The sequence below is a fragment of the Canis lupus genome, chromosome 17, assembly GCF_048164855.1.
Source record: "Canis lupus baileyi chromosome 17, mCanLup2.hap1, whole genome shotgun sequence".
Classification (NCBI taxonomy): domain Eukaryota; kingdom Metazoa; phylum Chordata; class Mammalia; order Carnivora; family Canidae; genus Canis; species Canis lupus.
Window position 1 is genome coordinate 34306637 of NC_132854.1, and position 21880 is coordinate 34328516.

The 21880-nt window shown below is 35.5% G+C and overlaps 1 protein-coding gene across 7 annotated transcripts in view; it reads right to left on the reverse strand.

Moving 5' to 3' along the window:
* Positions 1-3226: 3226 nt before the first annotated feature.
* Positions 3227-21880, reverse strand: part of PIBF1 (progesterone immunomodulatory binding factor 1) — a 197489-nt gene continuing 178835 nt past the window's right edge. For 5 of the 7 annotated variants that reach the window (XM_072782813.1, XM_072782814.1, XM_072782816.1 and 2 more), the window contains 2 exons: positions 13102-13275; positions 3227-3511 (listed from right to left, as the gene is read on the reverse strand). In XM_072782813.1, coding sequence (XP_072638914.1) covers positions 3461-3511; positions 13102-13275 — 225 coding nt within the window. In that variant the 3' untranslated portion in view covers positions 3227-3460. Of the gene's footprint in view, positions 3512-13101; positions 13276-21880 lie in introns of those variants that run through there. The other 2 variants (XR_012009976.1, XM_072782819.1) reach the window with 1 other exon arrangement.

Here is a 21880-nt window from a genome sequence, read left to right on the forward strand (position 1 = left end):
TTAGCTGGTTCTGAAAAGTTGACTATATACTATTAACTTAGTAAGAACTGCTAGAAGAACACGGAATTTCTTTGCCAGAATCCTTTAGCACTGCAACACTATTATCTTTAGGAATAGATCTTATATCCATGAAATTTTCTTGAATGAAAATCCAACTATGCTAAGTCCTATATGTTTTTTTTTCTTAAAGAAAGCTGTTAAATCAAGATTTTTTCCCCCCTCCTTTCCATCTTACTGGGGTAGGGGGTGGAGATACAAGCAATAGAGTATACTGGAAAGAGCATGGCCATTAGAATTAGACAGTCTTGGTTCAGATCCACTTCTACTATTTATTATGTGTCTGATCTTGGGCCATTAAGTTACTCTGAGTCTCAGTTTCTTCATTTTAAAAATGAAGATAATGCTTACTTGGCAAAGTTACTGAGAAGATTAAGTAAATTGAGGAGTAGAAAGCATGTAACGCAGCAACTGGCTGATAGAATGAGGTTGATAATGGTAGCTATTACTCTTACATTTGAGCAACATTTCATAAAACACTTAGCAATAAAAAAAAGAATTTTATGTTTTTATTTATTTTTCAATAAGAAAATGCCAAAGCCAGGAAAGGATATGATAAAGTTAGGAAGTAAGGAGATTCATAATAGCCAAGAAGTGGAAGCAACCCAGATGTCCATCAAGGGATGAATGGATAAACAAAATGTGGTATATACTCATAATGGAGTATTATTGAGTCTTAAGTAAGAAGGAAATTTTGACATATGCTACATATGGATGAACCTTGAGGACATTTTGCTAAGTGTAGTAAGACAGTCAACAAAAGACAAATACTGTATGGCTCCCCCTTATATGAAATCTAAAGTAGTCAAATTCATAGAAATAGAAAGAAGTATGGTGGGCTGCCAGCGAGGGGAAAAACAAGAAAAGAGAAGCTATTTAATGAGTATAGTTTCAGATTTGAAGGATGAAAAAGTCTGAAGATTTGCTGCATATCTATGTGAACATACTCAGTACTATTGAACTGCACACTTAAAAATGAGTAAGATAGTAAATTTTATCTTATGTGTTTTTTACCATAATAAAAAAAAAAAAGGAAGTGGTAAGGAGAAAAAAAAGTGAAAAAGTGAAGGTCTTGAAATTTGGAGAACAGGCAAGTGTTGTGGTGACATCAAGAAATGAGCTATAAAAAAAAAAAAGAAAAGAAATGAACTATAATAGATTCCATGATAATAAAAGTCTCTAATTTTTTCATCAAGACATCGATGAAACAAAAATTTATATCACTTTATCTCACCTATGCCCAAACTTATCAAATAAACATTCACTGCTTAAGTTCAAGGAACAGGGCTAGATATGCTAGATATGAAGGACCAAAAAAAGCGTAAGAAACATTTCTTGCCTTCCAAGGAAATGGATAAGTATAAACAATTATATAAAATATGATAAACAGAATTAAAGAGATATAAAGTATGAGAACTCAATACAGATTATTATGGTAGAACAGATAAGACTTTCTGGAAAAAGTGCCATCGAATTAGAAATCCCCAAAGGTCTTCCAAGAAGCTGTCATATCACAATCTAGAAGAAGATTAAGGGAAGGGTAAAATAGGCAATAGAGATTAAGAGGTACAAGCTTCCGGTTATAAAATAAGTAAGTCATGGGGATGAAATGTGTACAACTAGGGAATATAGTCAGTAATATTGTATTAACTTTGTATGGTGACAGAGGGTAACTACACCTATTGTGGTGGTCATTTCATAACGTATAAAAAGATCAACTCACTATGTTGTACATCTGAAACCAATACATTATGATATGTCCAACTGAACTCAATAAAAAACAAAACAATCTAACTCTGAGATGTATTAATAGATATTATGGTGACAAATGAGAGTAGGAACTTTTTTTTAAAGTAATTACATCTAGAATTGAAAGGAAGGAATGAGGGAAGAAAGTTAAGGATTTGGATGGAGGAAGACTTCTTCAATTTCTTCATCACTGTGGCTTCTATTTCTTAAATGAGGTCCAAATTTTCCTACTCTTTAACCTGGATAATCAATCACTATTCCTTTATATTAAAATATCATATAATAATGGATTGACTAAACTAAATCATTAAATGCTTTTAGATTAATAGAGTTGAAAATAAGACATTTTCTTCTATCATTTTAGAAGGAAACAAAATATGTCTGTCTACAAGTTAATTTAGTTTTAATGAATTATACAAGTAATCTAGATTTAAAATGCATGCCTAAGAAAGGTCACATTCACAAATCTTTGTTGCAGAAAGTCATATGTTAGAAGATGCTTAGTTAAATGAAATGAAGGGGAATGAGATTAGGGTCTTCAGACTAAGGATAGATTTACAAGTATATATTATTATCAAATAATAATAATAATAATTTTTCTGTTTTCTCATTCAACTAACAGTTCTGTACTATTGTGATTTTTAGAGAACACACAACAGATAGGATTGTTTCATATCTACAAGGTTAATCATTGGTATCACTGGTTCTGCATTGGGAAGTAGGGAGTGATTTTGGGGACAGGAGACATTTCAGATGATCACAAGTGGGGGGAGATGCTACTGTCATCTAGTGGTGGAGGCCAGAGAAGCTGCTAAACATGCGGCAATGCAAAGGACTGCCCCCCACTCCCACCCAGCCACTAAGTTTAATAGTGGTTGAGAAAACCTGATATATAAAACTTTCTTTTCTTTTCTTTCTCTATTTCCCTTCTTCCCACTCTTCTTTAAGTTTTATCTCTTGAATGAGAAATGGAATGTTAATTTTATGTTGAGAAAAAGACACGCTACTCTTTTTTACCTCACTGACTAGAAATTTGGTCCAATCAGCATTGTTTTGATCAATGTAAGGAGAGACCTTCCCCCAAATTTTTCCTTGACCAATGAAATAACAGATTTTCTACGATATTTTATTAACGATCATATGAAATATAGGGAAAAACAGAAGCCAAAGAAATAACCAGTAATTCATATCCACCTAAATATGTGATATCTGATCACCATTACTGGGCATTTATAGTGTCTTTTAGTAGATTTCACAGTTGATTCTTAATTAAAAAAAATCTACAGTGTCTTGGTATTTCTGTTATGACATTTAAACCTGGTATTTATATAGTAGAAAATATACTCACCAATCTAACAATATTTAGCCAAATATTTTAAAATATTATTTTCATAATTTGAGAATGATGAAAGCTCTAAAATTTAAATCATGAGTATATATTTATTTTGTAACAAAAAATAAAACCTAATACAAAGCATACTATTGTTTGCATTTCATACATTTTGATTCTTATGCTGAAATCTGTTAATTTAACATTGTTAAAATAAACTTTAGTTATTTAAAAAAATGCCAAGTACATGATTATGATAAACTTTTTGTTCATCAAAGAAAGAACTCTGGGAGTAAATAATGGTGTAGCAAATCAGTCCAAACACTAGGTCTTCATCTTTTGTTTCTTAGACCACTCAGGTGCTTCTTTTTTGGTCTGTTAAAAAAAAGAAAAAAGAAAAAAATATAAAAATCAAGTAAAATAAGAGATGCAATTCAGAGAACTAAGTACCTATATAATATTGAGGCTCTGCATGTAAAATTACAGTAAATAAGTGCTTTTCTTAATTCAGAAAAATACTTAAGGGCAAAGGTTCTGTCTTTTGTCAGAAATAATCTCCCTCCTGGTATGTGTGTAGAAAAAATGTACATCTGTGTTTTCTGGCTCAAAGCCTATATTTAACATATTGTACAGACATAAGTATTTATGAATTGATTTTATTTTCAAAGAGAATTATAAAAAAATCTAGGACGTGGCTCTTTTCATTTCTCTTATCTGTCTATATATGGATATTTATTCACACAATGGGTATTTTCTGAAGAATTATTAGATTCAAATCACTGTACTTTGAGCTTCTGAATTGCTATTTGTCAGAGTACTTCTTAGCTTTACTATTCAATTGTTTCTTTTTTTTTTTTTAAGATTTTATTTATTTATTCATGAGAGACACAGAGAGAGAGAGGCGCTTAGACACAGGCAGAGGGAGAAGCCTGACTTGGGACTCAATCCCGGGTCTCCAGGATCACCATGCCTTGGGCCGAAGATGGTGCTAAACCACTGGGCCACCGGGGCTGCCCTAATTGTTTCAATCTAAAATGAGCCTTGCTCTTCAGAGTAGTAACAAAAAAGCAGGGGAGGTGGACTATTACAGAATAAAGCACTCAGAACTCCATATATAAGGCACTGATTCTGACCAAAATGTCCTATTTTATACAATATATTACAATAAATTAAATATGCAGTTTCTTTCCTACTTAGATCTGCTTCAAACTATGAAGGACCCTATTCCTAAATATATACACATATGTGTAAGCATATAGAGGAGTATGATAACTTGTAATTTCTATATTGTTTTATAGTCCCTAGTTGACATACAAACTGTTGGAAGTGATATCAACGATCAGCTCCTCTTGACCTTATTTATGCTTTGGCCAGCTTCAATTACCACTAAATAAGCTGGTAGATTCTCCTCCACTTTAATCTTTACACTATGGCTCTAACTTGAGCTATAGATACTTTCACAGGAGGGCCTCCAGAGGTGACTGAAATTCAGTAGGTCAGAATGAACTCTCCCAATCCTCCATAGTCTCTGTCTTAGTGAATAGTATCATACTTTACTCAGTCAAACCAGAAATATCTGATTCTTCTTCATCCTAGATTTCTTCTTTTCACCTACTACATCCATTCTAGACAGTCTAAAACTTAGATTTTATTGAAATATCTTTTTAACTCATTTTGTTCCTATCTCGACCCCACGGGGCCTTCATTGTTTCTGTAAGACCTTCCTAATTCTGATCTGGCTCTCCTATTCTGTTTAATTATTCATCCACAGTTCTCCCAAGCTTATCTTTCTAAAATGCAAATCTGTATTAAAACACCTCAGTATTTCCTTCTTTAAAAGAAAGTTCAAAGTCCTTAGTATTAAAGGTAAAAGAGAGGCTCCTGGCTGGCTCAGTCAGTAGAGCATGCAACTCTTTATCTCAGTGATGTGAGCCTACTTAAAAAAAGAATAAAAATGCAAAAAAAAGGTCAAAGAAGCTTCCATGGCAAAATCAGGAAATCATAGAGAAGGTCAGGTGCTGTCTGCTAAGAAAATTAACTGAAAAGTGACAGAGGCTGGGGCACCTGGCTAGCTTAGATGGTAGAGCATGCGACTCTTGATCCTGGGTTGTGAGTTTGAGCTCCATGTTGGGTGTGGAGATGACTTAAAAAAAAAAAAAGTGGCAGGATGCCTAGGGTGGCTCAGTCATTTGAGCATCTGACTTATGATTTTGGATGGGGTCGTGATCTCAAGGTCGTGGGATGGACCCCAGAGTCCAGAGTTGGCCCTGTGCTCAGCAAGGAATCTGCTTGGCATTCTCTCTCCCTCTTTCCCTTCCCCAGTCTGTGTGTGTGTGCGTGCAAGCACATGTGCAAGGATGTATACATAATTCTTAAAAAATAAGTGGCAGAGGCTAGCTAAATCCAAAAGATACCAGGGTACAAATCAGAATGCTATTAATTGGTAATAAGACATATAATTGTCATTTGGCCAACAAACAAAACAAAACAAAACAAAACAAAACAAAACAAAACAAACAAACAAAAAAAATAATTGTCATTTGGCCATAAATGCCTGCTAGTTTTACCAGTACTCTTTTTTCTTTTCCTTCCTTCCTTCCTTCCTTCCTTCCTTCCTTCCTTCCTTCCTTCCTTCCTTCCTTCCTTCCTTCCTTCCTCTTTCCCTTTCTTTCTTTCTTTCTTTCTTTCTTTCTTTCTTTCTTTCTTTCTTTCTTTCTTTCTTTCTTTCTTTCTTTCTTTCTTTCTTTCTTTCTTTCTTTCTTTCTTTCTTTCGTTTTTTAAAATAGTTCTAGATCATAAGTCACAGTAAAACTGAAAAATTGCATTGTTCTTATATAAAGAGATGGAGAAGTTTTGAGTGACTGGAAAAGTCTAAGGCTGACACAATCAGTCTCAGTAGCACACCTATGCCAGTGTTTTTGAAACTGTAGGCCTCTTCAATTATATCTCGATAAAACTGGAGGAAAAAAAAAAGAAACTGTAGGTCCCCACCCATAGGTAAGAAAATCAATTTAATGGGTGAAGACTGGACTTGAGAAGAAAAAAGTCAACAGACTAGAATAGAAAATGCCAGAGTATCTGCTATAGCTGGAGTAAACTCTGTTTTGAGAAAGTATGATCATCACTAGGTCACAAGGTGAGCTGGTTTTTTTAACTGTAGCTCCTGGGCAAAAAAATCTGAAAGCACCTTCTGCAGACCAAGCTATAGATCCTCGAGCTTATAGCAAAGGGTAGAGAATTTGTACATCTCTGTTTTTTCAATCAACTGATACAAAAAATATTACTGCTCTGTGTACATGGGAAGATGATGAATAAAACTTTTTTTTTTTTTTAATGGGGACATGACCCTTTTTTTAAAATTTTTATTTATTTATGATAGTCACAGAGAGAGAAAGAGAGGCAGAGACACAGGCAGAGGGAGAAGCAGGTTCCATGCACCAGGAGCCCGACGTGGGATTCGATCCCGGGTCTCCAGGATCACGCCCTGAGCCAAAGGCAGGCGCCAAACCTCTGCGCCACCCAGGGATCCCTGAATAAAACTTTTGATATTAAAAAGAAATCTTAAGACTCAAAAAAGGACAGTACAAGAATTTCAGTGGCAATTCTTCCTGACTCCTTTTACTGTGTTTTGTCCAAAGCAGACCACCTCTCCTCCCTCCCCTCCCCACCAATACATTTTTTTATCAGATGTGTTAATGAAGTAGATTTGCCACAATCAAGTGTACCTCTTTCCAGGGATTAGCCGCTTTTCCACTTCATAAACTGACTTTTGAGATATTTGATCTTTCATAGGTTCCATTACATGAAATCTTTTTTATATGTACATATGGCACATAGCTTTATTTTTTATGTGATGGCTTAGATTAATTGTGTTTGTGGTTATATATATATATATATAATTTATTTATGATAGTCACACAGAGAGAGAGAGAGAGAGAGAGGCAGAGACATAGGCAGAGGGAGAAGCAGGCTCCATGCACCGGGAGCCCGACGTGGGACTCGATCCCCGGTCTTCAGGATCGCGCCCTGGGCCAAAGGCAGGCGCCAAACCGCTGCGCCACCCAGGGATCCCCTGTTTGTGGTTTTATAAAGAAATAGTACAAATTAGTGAAAACTTTGAATTATTAGATGAGTGTTAACAAACCCTAAGAGAGCTGCACTCCAGATTTAGGGAGGAACTCAGAGAGCTGTGGTAGAAAACAAATGACAGGATTAACTGGAATCCTACCAGGACTAATCTACCAGGTTACATGTGATTCTGGAGATAAATAACTGATAAGATAGGCACTTTTGTGTCATGGAGAAGCAGTCAACTAAAACATTCATATATTATTTGGGGGTTCTAACATATTGAGAAAGTATGTTAAAATGAGAAAGAATGATGATAATGCAGATAGAATAAGCCTGGTGGATTATTCCTGGAATCTAGAAAAAGAGCTAGAAATTAAGAATATATTAGTATTCAATCACCAGAAAAGTGTCACTTTTCTAAAGAAAAGAAAGATGATCTCTACTAGATATAATGACTTTGTTTTCCAAAAAAGATATAAGCTGGGAATCACAGAATATAATACTTACAGAGTCTTCACAGCTTCACAGGCAGGGCCCAACTTAAGTGAGTCTAGGATAGCTTACTTGGCTTTCCTATCGACTGAATGAGAGATTGTCCCCTATTATTTGACCTTCACTTTCCTACTTGCATGCTCACAAAGAAATTATTTATTTCTAATTATGTATATCAGGAAGAAGTTGCAGTTAGAACTCAAGATGCTGGGCAGCCCTGGTGGCTCAGTGGTTTAGCGCTGCCTGCAGCCCCGGGATCGAGTCCCATGTTGGGCTCCCTGCATGGAGCCTGCTTCTCCCTCTGCCTGTGTCTCTGCCTCTTTGTGTTTCTCATGAATAAATAAATAAAATCTTAAAAAAAAAAAGAACTCATGATGCTAGAAATTGAAAAGTTATTTTTTTGAAATGTAAATGTATGTAGCTAGATATCTTGAGGTCCGAGCATACTTTGGTGAGATAAATCCAGATTCACCACCAAAAAAAAAAAAAAAAAAGTGAGTCCAGAACTTCCATACAAATTCACAAGAAAGTGTTATAGGTATAATGAGTTGTTGATCCCCTCAGTTTCCAGAGATGGCTGGAGTCCCTTCAATCTACCAGCAAAGTTCATTTAACCCAGTGTGTTGCTCAAGTATGTAGTTATGTCTTGAAAAAGGTTGGGAGGCACAGAGTTAGCATATGACTCTGTAGTGATGCTACACCAGTGTGGCATCCTGTGTCATTTGTCTTTCTCCGTTCAGTTGCACTCATTACATTACTATCTTATAAATAACTGCTCAATTCATTTGTGGTGAATAATGAGAAAAGCTGTTTTTATAATTTATCTACTCAGAAAAAGTAATTTTTAAATTGTGGTAAAATATAAACAATATAAAATTTGCCATCATTATTAAGTGTACAGGTCAGTGGCATTAAGTATATCAACACTGTTGTGTGACCATCACCACCATCCATCCACAGTGCTCTTTCCCCCTGTGTAACTGAAACTGTCTCCATTACAGTGACTCCCTACACCCCCAGTTCCTAGCAGCCACGGTTCTATTTTCTGCTTCTATGAATCTGAGTCTTCTAGGTATATCCTCTCTACTTTTATCTCCCTTTTTGTCCTAAGGAAAGTGTTAATGGATCATGAAGTGACTGAAGCCAGGGATAAGAATGTAGAAAGAGAGGAATAAAGTCTAGATATAAAAAAAATGCATATTAGACATTCTATTATTGAACAATGGAAAGAAGCACAAATTAGAAAATAATTTGTAAATACTGTACTTTTTTTTGCCTTGGGTATTTCTCACACTTTAACTAGACCTCCTTGTCACCTGTCAAAATCTTAGACCTTCTTCAAGGCCAACCTCAAGTTCTTTCTGCAGGAGTGCATCAACATAAAAGTATCTATTCTTTCTTTAAATTTCCATAGCACTTAGCATTTTCTTTATTTTCCTTTAAAGTAGTCCACTCAATTTTATCTATATCAAAATGATCAAATATTCTATAATGTTTAGCAAGGGTTTCTGCATATAGTCAGGACAAAGTTGTTGAACTAAATTGTACTTATTTGAAAGCTGTCTTCCAGATGACCACATGTAGCCTTTTAAATCACTTCTACAGAGAGTCATGTGGTCACATAGCCATTTATGTATCAATTACATAAACTTAATTTACCCATCCAACAGATGCCAGTCATTGAGATAACAAATCTAAGTTACCATCTGAACCCTACCATAAACTCACTGTAATTTGGAAACTTCATACACAATTTACTAGTGTTACTATTTTTATCATGTTCCCTGCCCTCCCTGGATCCTGAGGCTTTTCATTGTTTCAAAAAGACTAAAGCAGGATTGCTAACATCTGCATTTTTACTGAGAAAATAGTGACAACGATATGAATCCTGAGTCAAAAGTACTGGTTTGGAAAAGGATGGTAGCAGAATACTAGCAAAAATTAGTACTATGCTGCTCTGGAAGGAAAAAGGAAAGTTGCTCCAAAGAGATTAGAAGAGCTCCAGTTCTTCCTAGAGAGGAGAGAGGCAAGGCTAGAGAAAAGGGTAAGCACAGGTAAAAGCTAGCTTGAGAGAGAAGATGATGATTAGCGGAATGAGCTGGGTTTTATGAATGAAAGGGACTGAAATGGTGCTGCCTGTTGCAGAAGTGGCACTAACCATAGTCTCCGGCACTAACCATAGCTTTGGGAGTTGCTGCTTTAGCTCTCCAGGTCCTTTTAGTTCACCACTCAAGTTCTCCACCCAGTAGAGTTTTAACAGTTAAGAAGATAAGTAAATCAGGAAGGCACAGAACCATTTTTTTTTTAAGTTCTCAATTAGCAAATATTTATTGAGTATCAGCTTTATCAGCTGTGCAAGGCAATGGAAACACACTCCTATCCTTAAAGCACTTACATTCTGGGGTTCAATCTAGTCTTTGTTAGTGCATCTAATGCCTGAAAAACAACTGCCATATCTGTGATTTCCATGGCCAGAACTTAAGAAAGGTGTCTATAAAATGCACCTCTTGGGGTTCTCTTCATATATAAATATCACATGAGCCTTATAAAAGGTTCATATGAATATAAAAGCATACAAAGGAAAATGTCTCAAGCTCTTATGCTTCATTTTCTTCTACATCACAGCTCTACCTCCACCCTGTTGCCCAGTTGGAAGTAGTTTTGTATTTTCTTTTTTTTTTTAAATTTTTTTTTTTTAATTTATTTATGATAGTCACAGAGAGAGAGAGAGAGAGAGAGGCAGAGACACAGGCAGAGAGAGAAGCAGGCTCCATGCACCGGGAGCCCGACGTGGGATTCGATCCCGGGTCTCCAGGATCGCGCCCTGGGCCAAAGGCAGGCGCCAAACCGCTGCGCCACCCAGGGATCCCTGTATTTTCTTTTTTTAAAAAAATATTTTATTTATTTATTCGACAGCGAGGTAGAGACACAGGCAGAGGGAGAAGTAGGCTCCATGCAGGGAGCCCAATGTGGGATTCGATCCCAGTCTCCAGGATCATGCCCTGGGCCGAAGGTGGCGCTAAACCGCTGAGCCACCCAGGTTGCCTTTCCTCATATTTTCAATGCATATATGAATATATACCCATCTATCTATCCAGCATTAAATTCGATATCAGGGAAAACTATCAATAGCAAATAATATCAGCCAAAGGATCTGGAAGCAAATTAGAAATGTTTCCACTTTAGTTATAAAACTGTAAGACTATGAAATAATTAGATCTAATTTTCAAATATTTGCATCATAAATTCCTTATTAACAAGATATAAGAAAATATATCTTGAAAAGATATAAGGGAAATATTGCTATGAAAAATTGAAACTATCAGAACAGTAACTATAAAAAGTATAATGCCTGAAAAGAATAATAGTATGTTAGTATAAAAGATGTCCAGACCTCATTTCATATGATCTCCCTCTAGTTTTACAGATTAGAACCAGCTCAGAGTGTTCAATGATTTGCTCCCGGTTACTCAGTCAATTCACACTAACAATTTTGTGTTAGCACATAGTCTTGATTTGACTGGTTTTCAGTAGTAGCTCTCAGTTTTCATTAGGGTATAGCTGAGCTCATACCTCTTTTGAAAAATTTTCCCTTATTATAAAATAAGGTTATTATAGAACACCCCCCCCCACCCCCAGAAAACACAGATATGGAAAAAGAAGGAAATATAAGCCACCCACTTGATACTTTGTATTTTGAATCTTCTTAATTTTATTCTCACTGCAGAACCTTGTTTTGAGGTACTGAAGAACTTTTACTGTTAATTATATACTGGCTGCAGTCAGGATATCACAATCAGGTTACCAGCCAAAGTTAGAAATATAGGAGTTCAGAGTCACAAGGAACAGCTCACTGCTTGGAACGGAGAAGGGTCAGAAAAGCAGATCAGAGGATGTGACAGGTTTAAGTATTTGGCTGTTATCTTGTGGTTTTCATCTGACCTTACTTTTCCCATCAACATCTAGGTTTCACTCTGCTCTCTTCTTATAGATTTTAACATAATAGACATATCATATTGTCTGCCATAATCTTAGCCCCGTGTCTGAGCCATGGTCCTTTGAAATAAATAGCTCTAGGCAGCTTTATTTGGTACCATGCGATTCCTGCTCACTAGTTTGAGTGGCCTTTCAGTAGCCTGGCTAATAACCTTAACAGGTCTTGCCACAAAGGGTATCGCCCAACAAAAATAAGCTGCACCAATGAGATTCCTGTTTTTGGAAAATACAAAGAACTAGACTATAAGAGAGTAGATGTGGGAAGGAAACATGTCTCAAGACAAGGGGCCAAGAGCAAGTCAATGAGGAAGTGGAAACTATGAGTAAGCAGAAACTAGGAGAGAAACAAAGAGAAGCTGGTGTACCACCAGAGGGAAAGATCCCAGGACACAGCTGCGGAAATCCGGAAATCCGTATAGCTGCCTTGTTTCCTGGCTGGTCAATCTAGGCTTCCTGTTTTCTCTCTTCTGTCAGCTCAGTCTCCATTACTGCCACATGGATCCTTACAGTAATTATCCCTTGTTTCATCTAAATTCTAACTCTGTCATTTTTAAAAAAAGTATGTTGAACCATGTAATCACCAAGCAATCTCATGTTTCATTGATCTTGAGCAGCATTATCTGAATGTATAATGAAGTAGCTTAGATCAGAAGCTCCCATACTTGACCAATTATTATAATCATCTTGGAAGTTTTAAAAAACTAAGATTCTGGGGACTCACTAAATCAGAATCTCATAGAGAAAATCTGTCTGGTTTTGAGTCACTGTTCAGATGGTAAAAATTACATATCTTCTGAGAAATTAAAGCAAGCATGGGAAACCATGTTAAAGTGTAATATTTGATAATATTACTATTTTGATTGTTGCCTTTTAATTTTTATTCTTATTTGCTAAAACATCATTTTTGGTATTTTCTCTACTTTTAATCCAAATTTTTCTAATTTTTTGTCCTTTGATTTCTGTACATGTAGGTTTCTACTTAATGCATTTCAGTTTATGTTAATATGATTGGTTTTGTATTTTATGAAGAACTACTTAGAGCAAAATATACTAATTAAAAATAAGAGGGCAAAGGAGATATTTTGCATCTTTTTATTCTTGGGTAAATTAAAAAAGTATACAAAATGTCTCCCTGATTCCCCTACAACAAGTCCTGAAGATTAGAGGAGGTAAATGGTAGATTAAGGCTAATTTCTGGGCAAGTCCAATATGTTCACTAAAAATATAAAACCCAATTATCAGCGGTAAGACATATATTTGGAGATTAATATAGATCTCTCAAAGCCCTTTAATGAAACTGAAAATTAGTTCAAAACCCATATGAAGAAGAGGTTAGAAATTTAAGTAAAATATATTTATGAAAATCAGAGATATTAAAATTCTAAGTTAATTTTGATTTTACTTACAAAGAGTGTTGGTTTGGGTATAAATATATTGTCTTCATGTTCTCTTGGCACATTTAAAGTTTTTGATTTATGATTTTCTGTCATATTTTTTGCATCTGTTTTAGTAAGAAGTAACTGGTCCTCAGAACGCTTACTACGCATATTGGTGACAATCTGTTTCATTGCTGCCAATTCCTGTTGATACAAAAACAGAAGATAACGGCAAGTATGATTTTAGGAAGCAGACTAAAAATGATTGATGTTAAAGCATTTATTTTTATTCTTGAAATAGAAGAAACATTTGAAGCAATCACACTATATGAATGAGGAAAGCTGTGAAACATGTCAATGTAAAGTAATGCACATAATAGTTTCATATCATCAGTATTTTTGGTATGGTAACTGATAAATATATCATTCCATACTCTAATGGATCCTTGATTTTTCTAAATATTGGCATCACCTGTGGTACTTCAAAAACTAGTGATGTCTGTGTCCCACCCCCAGAGATTGTGAGTAATTGGGCTGGGAGATGGCCTTGGCTTTGGGATTTTCTAAAGATCTCCTTGAGATTCTAACAGACAAATCTGGAAACCACTGGCAGAGCTACGTTCCACCCACCGTTCCACCCACCGTAGTTTCTCTGCACCTGTTTGTTGTGTAGATGATTTAGGCACTTAACTGTTTCTCTTCTACCTTTTCAATTATTCCATTTCCTTTTGAAGTCTTTTAAGAAGATGGTAGGGGAAAGAGCCCCAAACTTTTTTCCTTGCCTACTAATCACCAGTTTGAGTCTTAAGTTTAATACAATTTCAGGATTTCTTTAACCACTATTCTTTTACAAATGAAAACTAGAGTTTGCTTTAGCAGTTACTGTTTCAACTAAGAATTAATCATGCTGAACTTGTTAAAGGGCTCAGATCACAACTTTCAGTCATTCCCTCTTCTAACTCTATTTTGTCTTTTATTTCTCCCAACAGTGCAAACTTTAGCATTTAACACTAATTAGTGGGTATTTATGATTAATTACTAAATTCACTGAATCAAACGCAAGCAAATGGAGACAGGACAGACTAAACTCTCCATTACCTTAATTATCTGTAGAATAGTGGTGGGCTATGTTGGAAGTCATTTTTTCCCTATGATTTGATTTCATTTTCATGCCAAGAGACAAAAGTTACGGTGACAGAGAGATGTTCTGCTCCCTTCTACTAATCTGTTTATAGACATCATCTCTGTGTCAGAGCAAGTTTCTACAAGCCTTTTTTTTCCCCCTGGCTGTCATGAGTTCTATTTAGAACCATCTAGCTTGAGTGGGTATTTTAAAACAGAGCTGTTGAGTTCAAGCCACTAAGCTTTAATAAATCTTGGAGAGGAGCTGGAAGAAATGGTGCCAGAACCCTTTTTCTCCTTTCTGAAGTCCATGACAATGTGTACACCTTCAGACGGTGCCAATCTGATATAACATCATTTGGGCCTTTTTTTTTTTTTTTTTCATTTGGGCCTTTTGAGGGATCTTTTTGCTTTCAATATTATGTTATTTCGCTTATGTGTTCTCTGTAGTGAAGTACATAATCACCAATTTGGTGTTAAACATGTCTGGTATTATAGTAGATTTTAGCTCCTGTTCTACTGACCATTGTAAGAAGGGAAAGGGGAGATAAGATGATGGGCTCTCGGTCTATCAAAAGAAAGCTTTGCATCTGAAAGAACCCATGTTTACTTGCCTTAACTTTTGTATCTTGGCATGAAGATACAATAATAGGAAAAAATAACCTTTAGCACAACCTACTACTAATCTACAGTTAATACGTAAAGGGGATCATATTTGCTGGGGAAGGGGACCAGTGGGGCAATGAGGCTGAGGAGATTAACTGGTGATTAGTAGGCAATTAAAAAAGTTTGGGGCTCTTTCCTCTACCATTTTCTTAAAAGACTTCAAAAGGAAATGGAATAATTGAAAAGGTAGAAGAGAAAACGTTAAGTGCCTAAATCATCTACACAACAAACAGGAATAAGTTGTAGGTATAGTAAGGCAGAGGGTTTTGGCTCCTAAGTGTCCGGGAGGAGGCCATCATTTTGTTTCTCTTTGGCTTCCTTCTACTGCTGGTATAGGAGCAGTTACAGGAAATAGCTCATTCCTGGTGCTGGTCAGGAGACAGAAGAGAAATTCTTGATTTATTCTTTGATTTATTCTCTATTCAAGAAATTCTTGATCTTTGCTTCATCCAAACTAGGATCACTTTAATTTAGGCTGTTGTCACAGTCTATTTTCATTCTTCTAACTGTATTAAACAATAATGTTAGCACCGTTTCTGAAACCTAGGTAAAGAACATTTTACGAGCAACACAGTTCTAAAAAATTCCTATTAAAAAAAGACAGCTACAATGGATACTAAAAGAACATGTAGAAAAATTTTGTTCAGTTTTATTATGTTTGGTCATAGAAATGATCCATCCCTTTCATATCAATGGTAAATTTTGGGAAGGAATATTTTACTTTAACAACAAATAGTATCTGCAATCCCATCATGCACTGAACACACAGCCAAACAAAGACATGTACTGGAATTATTTTAGCATTAGGTTAGAAGTTGAAGACACCTCTACTCCTGTTACTAACTCTGTAAACTTAGGCAATCTACTCTGGTTCAATGAGATTCAGTTTCCTAATTGATAAAATGTGTGCTTGTGTTACCTTTTTGGCTATTTGCCAGTTCGATAAGTGAGTATGTTTATTTTGCATTTCTTTTATTGTGAGGTTGAGCAGCTTTTCATATACTTAAGGGTATTTGATATCCTTGGCCCATTTTTCTCCTGGGTGATTGGTCGTTTTCTTACACATTTCAAAGAGCTCTTTATATGTTAGAGATTTTAGCCCTTTGTAGTATGAGTGGCAGTTTTCCGCCCCCTGTTTATCTTTTATCTATGTTTATATATATATATTTTTTTGCTATGCAGAACTTTATGATTCTGATGTAGCTGAATATGTCAATCTTTATTTTACAGCCTTCTCCGTGTCTTCTTCCATTTTCCTCCAGTTACTTTTATGCTTTCTTTTTCTTTTCCTTTTCAGTTAGACCTCTGATCTGTTTGAAGTTTATCCTGGCTTGTGGTGAAGGGTGTGGATTCAACATCTTTCCCCCATAGGTATTCTGTGATAAAATTATGTACTCACCCATTTCAGATGCTTATCTTTATCATGCACTAAACTTCCATTAAATATATGATTTATTCCTGGACTTTCAAACTCTATTTCAATAGTCTGTCAATTCATGCACCCTATGTCACACTGTAAAATGTTTACTGATTCGGGTATGTTTTTGGCTCTTACAGACAGGGGTGGACCTCTATTAAAGTAGGAGAAAAACTTAGAACTGATTTTTAGGATATTGGGTCTTTCTACCCATAACAATATTTTAATAGATTTTTCACCTACACTTTTGGCATAAATTGTCATGCCCTAATTGGTATTACCATTACAAATAAATGGTTATAATTACAAGATCTCAATTCTCAGACTGACAAAACAAAAAATAAATAAACCAACATAGCATAGATGAGCTAGAAAACTTGTCACTACAAAAGAGAATCTTTAGGTAGGATGAAGTCACCCTGAGATCTTCTGTTTTGGTCCTGATCTGGTTTGGTTTTTACCATGTTCTTGTCTGGCTCCTGATTGCTGGTTCCATCTTCTATTTAAGATTCCACTCTTACTGTTTGGACTTCATTTTTGCATTTCATTTCCTTAGTTTGGGTTCTGCTTTTCTCTGTTCTATCACTGTCCTTTTCTGATTGGTCAGTAGGATTATTTGTACTAGTATTTGATGACTTACAAATACTGTTCACTGCAGAGTGTGATTAGATGCACAAGAAAGGAACCTCTGATATTCAAAGAATGTTTCAAGTATCATGTTCAATTGAATTCTTTTTCTTACATTGCATCTATTGTTCCAAATCATATTTGGGTTCCTATTTTGTACTCTGATTTTCTTACAGAGATTTTCCTCCTTCTTAAAGTGCTTGCTTTTTAGTTTTTTTCCCTCATTGATGGAAACAATATATGCCTTTTTCCATATCACTTAAGATTATCTAGCTTCTTAATCATGCTATTTATTAGCTGGGTTCAATTTTGTACTGATTGCTTTTAAGACTGATGCACAGCTGTTATTCTGAAATTTCTCCTGGTTACTTTCTTTATTATTTATCTTGGCAAGTTTCATTATTCTGAGGGCATTGTGGAAGAAAGTATTGTGCTTTCCTTCAGGACTTTGATGGTATTAGTTTGTTTTCTAAAGCCAAATTTCTGAGAACTATGATGCCAAGCTGATTCTTATTTCTTAGTAATTGTTTTCTTTCTTTCTATGATCTTCTATATTGTTTAGTTTTTCTCTGTTAGTTTCCATCTTTTTACCTTTTTCTCAGTTTTAGGAGAGTTCATTGACTTTTCCTCACATCCTTCTCCTACAATTTTTGAAAATAAAATAGCACTAATGTTTTTTTGTTCTTTCTTTTCTTTTCTTTTCTTTTCTTTTCTTTTCTTTTCTTTTCTTTTCTTTCAATATTTATTTATTTATTTATTCAGGAGGAGGGAGAAGCAGGCTCAATGCATGCCGGGAGTCTGATGTGGGACTCGATCCCGGGACTCCAGAATTGTGCCCTGGGCCAAAGGCAGGCGCTAAACCGCTGAGCCACCCAGGGATCCCCTCGTTGTTTCTTATTTTATGGAAATACTAGTTTCTCAAATCTTTCTGGAAAAAAAAGAATTATAATATGTTGTGTTTTTCTGCTATGGAATTTTGTTTTTGTTTTCTTTGCAGAACAGGGTCAGTTTCTCTGTTTACTGTGATTTTTTTCTCTTTTGTCCTAATTTTCTTCCAATTTTTGACAGTCTTTGGTGTGTGTTCCAATTTATGAACAAAGAACCAGATTATTTTGGTTTTTTGTTTCATTTATGGAAAGAAAGCAACGGAAAACTCTCTCTGAATATGTGGATGAGAAAATCTGTTTAGTGGCTTCACTCTAGGGGTCCTCATGCAGAAAGCAGGCTCTCTTCTCCAAAATGACAAAACGCAGAGTGCTCTAATCTGGAGTCTTTCACTTTGGCTGTTTTAGCCTATTCTTGGCAAATGCTCCATTAATGTCTCAAAATATTTTTTAAAATTCCCATTTTTACAAATTATACAAGCATTACTTGTTCACTGTAAAAATTCAAATACTGTAAAAGGGACACACCCTAATCCTCTTTCCCTTTAACCACTGGTTTGAGATCTTTAAATAGTATTCTATACACATAGTCTGATTTATAATAATAGTCATAAATTCTAACACTTTTACACTGATTTTCAAAAAGCTAATATTATATATGTTATAATCCAGGATATCAAATACATAAAAAAATTATAGTAACTTCAAGAATTAATTAACCATTCATTAAAATGAACAGCTCTAGAATTGCATCTGGTTATACAATTGAGACTTAGGATAAAACTGAAATAAAAAAATAAAAACCACACTGTAGTAAAATAATTACTACTCAAAATGGAAGAATTAAGGGCAAGGATATTCTTATGAAACTTCTAGATGATGATGAGCAGGAGGAGGAGGAAGAGAAGGATGACGACTGTTATTGCATAAATAATATCTATAAAACAGATAAACTGCTCTCTTGAATCCAAAATCACATATCATGGCCATTGAATACAAACTATTTGCATAGAGTGGTGGTATATTAAAACAGCTCAACTGCAGAGCAGCTGCTTAACAGTATTGCATAGTTGATGCCAATAAATTGCTGAAAGTTGTAAACTCTGCAAAGATGTTGGCAAGGGGACACATAGATGGCATTTCTTGATGAAAATAGCTCTGACAAGTATAATGCAAAGTATGTGCTCTACTGAAGGTCAAATGTAAGTGTTTTTACATAGGAATAATAATGTATCACAGCTAACAAGTCAGATAATTCTGTGCATCTTTCCCACTTGCGGTAAACACAAGGTAAAAACCAACCTTGTTTTAAATCAAGTACATACATATTTTGGATATTTAAACTTTATCTGAAAGGGTATTTAAAAAACATTTTATTATGGAAATTTTCCAATTTACAAAGAATATATGAAACTCTTCAGTTCTACTACTTAATTGTAACAATGACAAACATTTTGCCAATATTGTTTTTTAAACTAGCTTTTTTTTTTTTTTTTTAATTTTTTATTTATTTATGATAGGCACACAGTGAGAGAGAGAGAGAGAGAGGCAGAGACACAGGCAGAGGGAGAAGCAGGCTCCATGCACCGGAAGCCCGACGTGGGATTCGATCCCGGGTCTCCAGGATCGCGCCCTGGGCCAAAGGCAGGCGCCAAACCGCTGCGCCACCCAGGGATCCCTTAAACTAGCTTTAATGAGATATAATTCACAACCATACAGTCATTCATTTAAAGTGTGTAATTCAATGGTTTTTAGTATATCCATGGATATGTGCACATCACCACAGTCAATTTTAAAACTTTTTTATTACCTCAAAAGAAACCTGGATTCCTTAGGAGTCACTCCTCAATCCCCTTACTCTCACCTTCCCACCCCTAAGCAACAGCTAATGTACTTTCTGCCTGTATAGATTTCCCTGTTCTAGATGTCTCATATGAATGGAATCATAATATATGTGGTCATATAATTTTGTTACTAGCTTCTTTCACTTAGCATAATGTTTTCAAGATTCGTCCATGTTGTAACATATATCAGTACTTCATTTCTTTTTATGGCCAAATAATACTCTACTGTACGGCTATACCATATTTTGTTTATCCATTCATCAGCTGATGGACATTTGGGTTGTTTCCACTTCTTGGCTATTGTGAATAATGCTGCTATAAACATGCATGCGTAAGTTTCTGTGCGGACATGTTTCATTTCTCTTGGGTACAAACCTAGAGGTGGACTGCTGGGTCATATGGTTAACTCTATGTTTAGTTGTTTGAGGAACTGCCAGATTGTTCTGTCAACAGTGTTTTATCTATTTCCTTACCAGTTTTTAAAAAATATTCTAAAGCAGATTTCAGAACTCAGATTATTTCACTTACAAATACGTTAGTAGAGATTTTTAATACATGGTTTTGAGGAAGTTAAAATATACCTTGAATGTCAATGCCACTATACTCTAAACAAGGGACAAAGCAGATTTTGTATGGCAGAACTGTTAAAGAATAGTATCAGTATCTACAACTGCAAATCGCTGTTCTCTGTCCCTACTGTCTAAATACTTGTTCCTATTAGTAGGGAACCTTTCCCTGGGGTTGTCCCTTTGGATCATAGGGAGAATATAAAGTTTTTAGGTGTGGAGAGAGGAAGAGAGTGGGCAAGAGCTAACATTCACTGTCCATCTACTGTGTGCTAGACCTTGTGTTAAGTATTTTACATAATAATTTAATCCTCTTCTAGAGGTGCCTGGGCGGTGTAGTTGGTTGGGTGCCCGACTCTTGGTTTCAGGGTCATGAGATTAAGCCCCATGTCAGGCTCTGTGCTCAGTGTGGAGTCTGCTTAAGACTCCCTCTCCCTCTCCTTCTGCCTCTCCCCCTCTGTAGTCTCTCTCTCACTCAAATAAATGTTTTAAAAAAAATTAATCCTTTTCCAAATACCAAGAGGTAAATATTACTTCAATTTTGAAGATGAAGAAATAAGCTTATGATGTTTTAAGAAATTTAACCAAGTTCATTAGTTACTAGTAAGTGAAACCAGTTTTCAAATGCAGGTCGTCCTGGGTTCAAAGCTGTCATTATTTATATAATAGTGCATGTATCTTCTATCAAAGGCTTTCATACACATACACACATATGCACACAATCACACAATTTCAGATTTGGAAGGGATCTTCAAGTTACTTAACCCACCCTCTAATCAAAACAAAACAACAGCAATAACAACAACAACAAAAAACAAAGCCAAACAAAACAAAACGTGTCTCCTTTTAATGTGTACTCTTAGGTTTTAATTCTAGCCTTTGGAGACATGTATAACAAGTCTATTACTATCTCTTTCACACGTTTACTTTGAATTTCTTAAAACTCTCTAAATCATTTCATTTTTAAAAAAATATTTATTTATTTATTTATTTATTTATTCATTCATTCATTCATTCATTCATGATAGACATAGAGAGAGGCAGAGACACAGGCAGAGGGAGAAGCAGACTCCATGCCAGGAGCCCGACGCGGGACTTGATCCCGGGACTCCAGGATAGCGCCCTGGGCCAAAGGCAGGCACTAAACCACTGAGCCACCCAGGGATCCCCCTCTAAATCATTTCTTCTGTAAACACCCCCAGTTCATTCATTCCTTTTCTATGTAAAAATAATTCTTGAATTCTTTCACCACCCTGATTGTTTTCCTCAGATTACCTTCTACTATTGAAAAGTTTGGGGTCTAGAACAGAACAAAGAAAGAAGTCTTGGCCAGAGCAGAATAAAGCCTATTTACTTCATATTCTAATGTATTTAAGATGACATTCACATTTTTGAAACCATACCTTATCTGTGATTGAAAGCTTAGCAAGGAAAAGAAAAAAAAAAGAAAGCTTAGCAAGAGCTCAAGTATATACATGAATGAGACACAACTGTGCTGTCATAGCCTAAGGGACATAACTAATCACCTAGTACATTCTTTCCTGAATTTGGATATAATCATAAGGTCATGCTCAACAGCGATCCAGGTAGAGGAAGCTAGAATTAACACAATAAGTAGGCCCCGAGTTGAAATCACTGACATCATTGACATAACAGAAGTGTGGGCACTCTGATTCTGTTCTG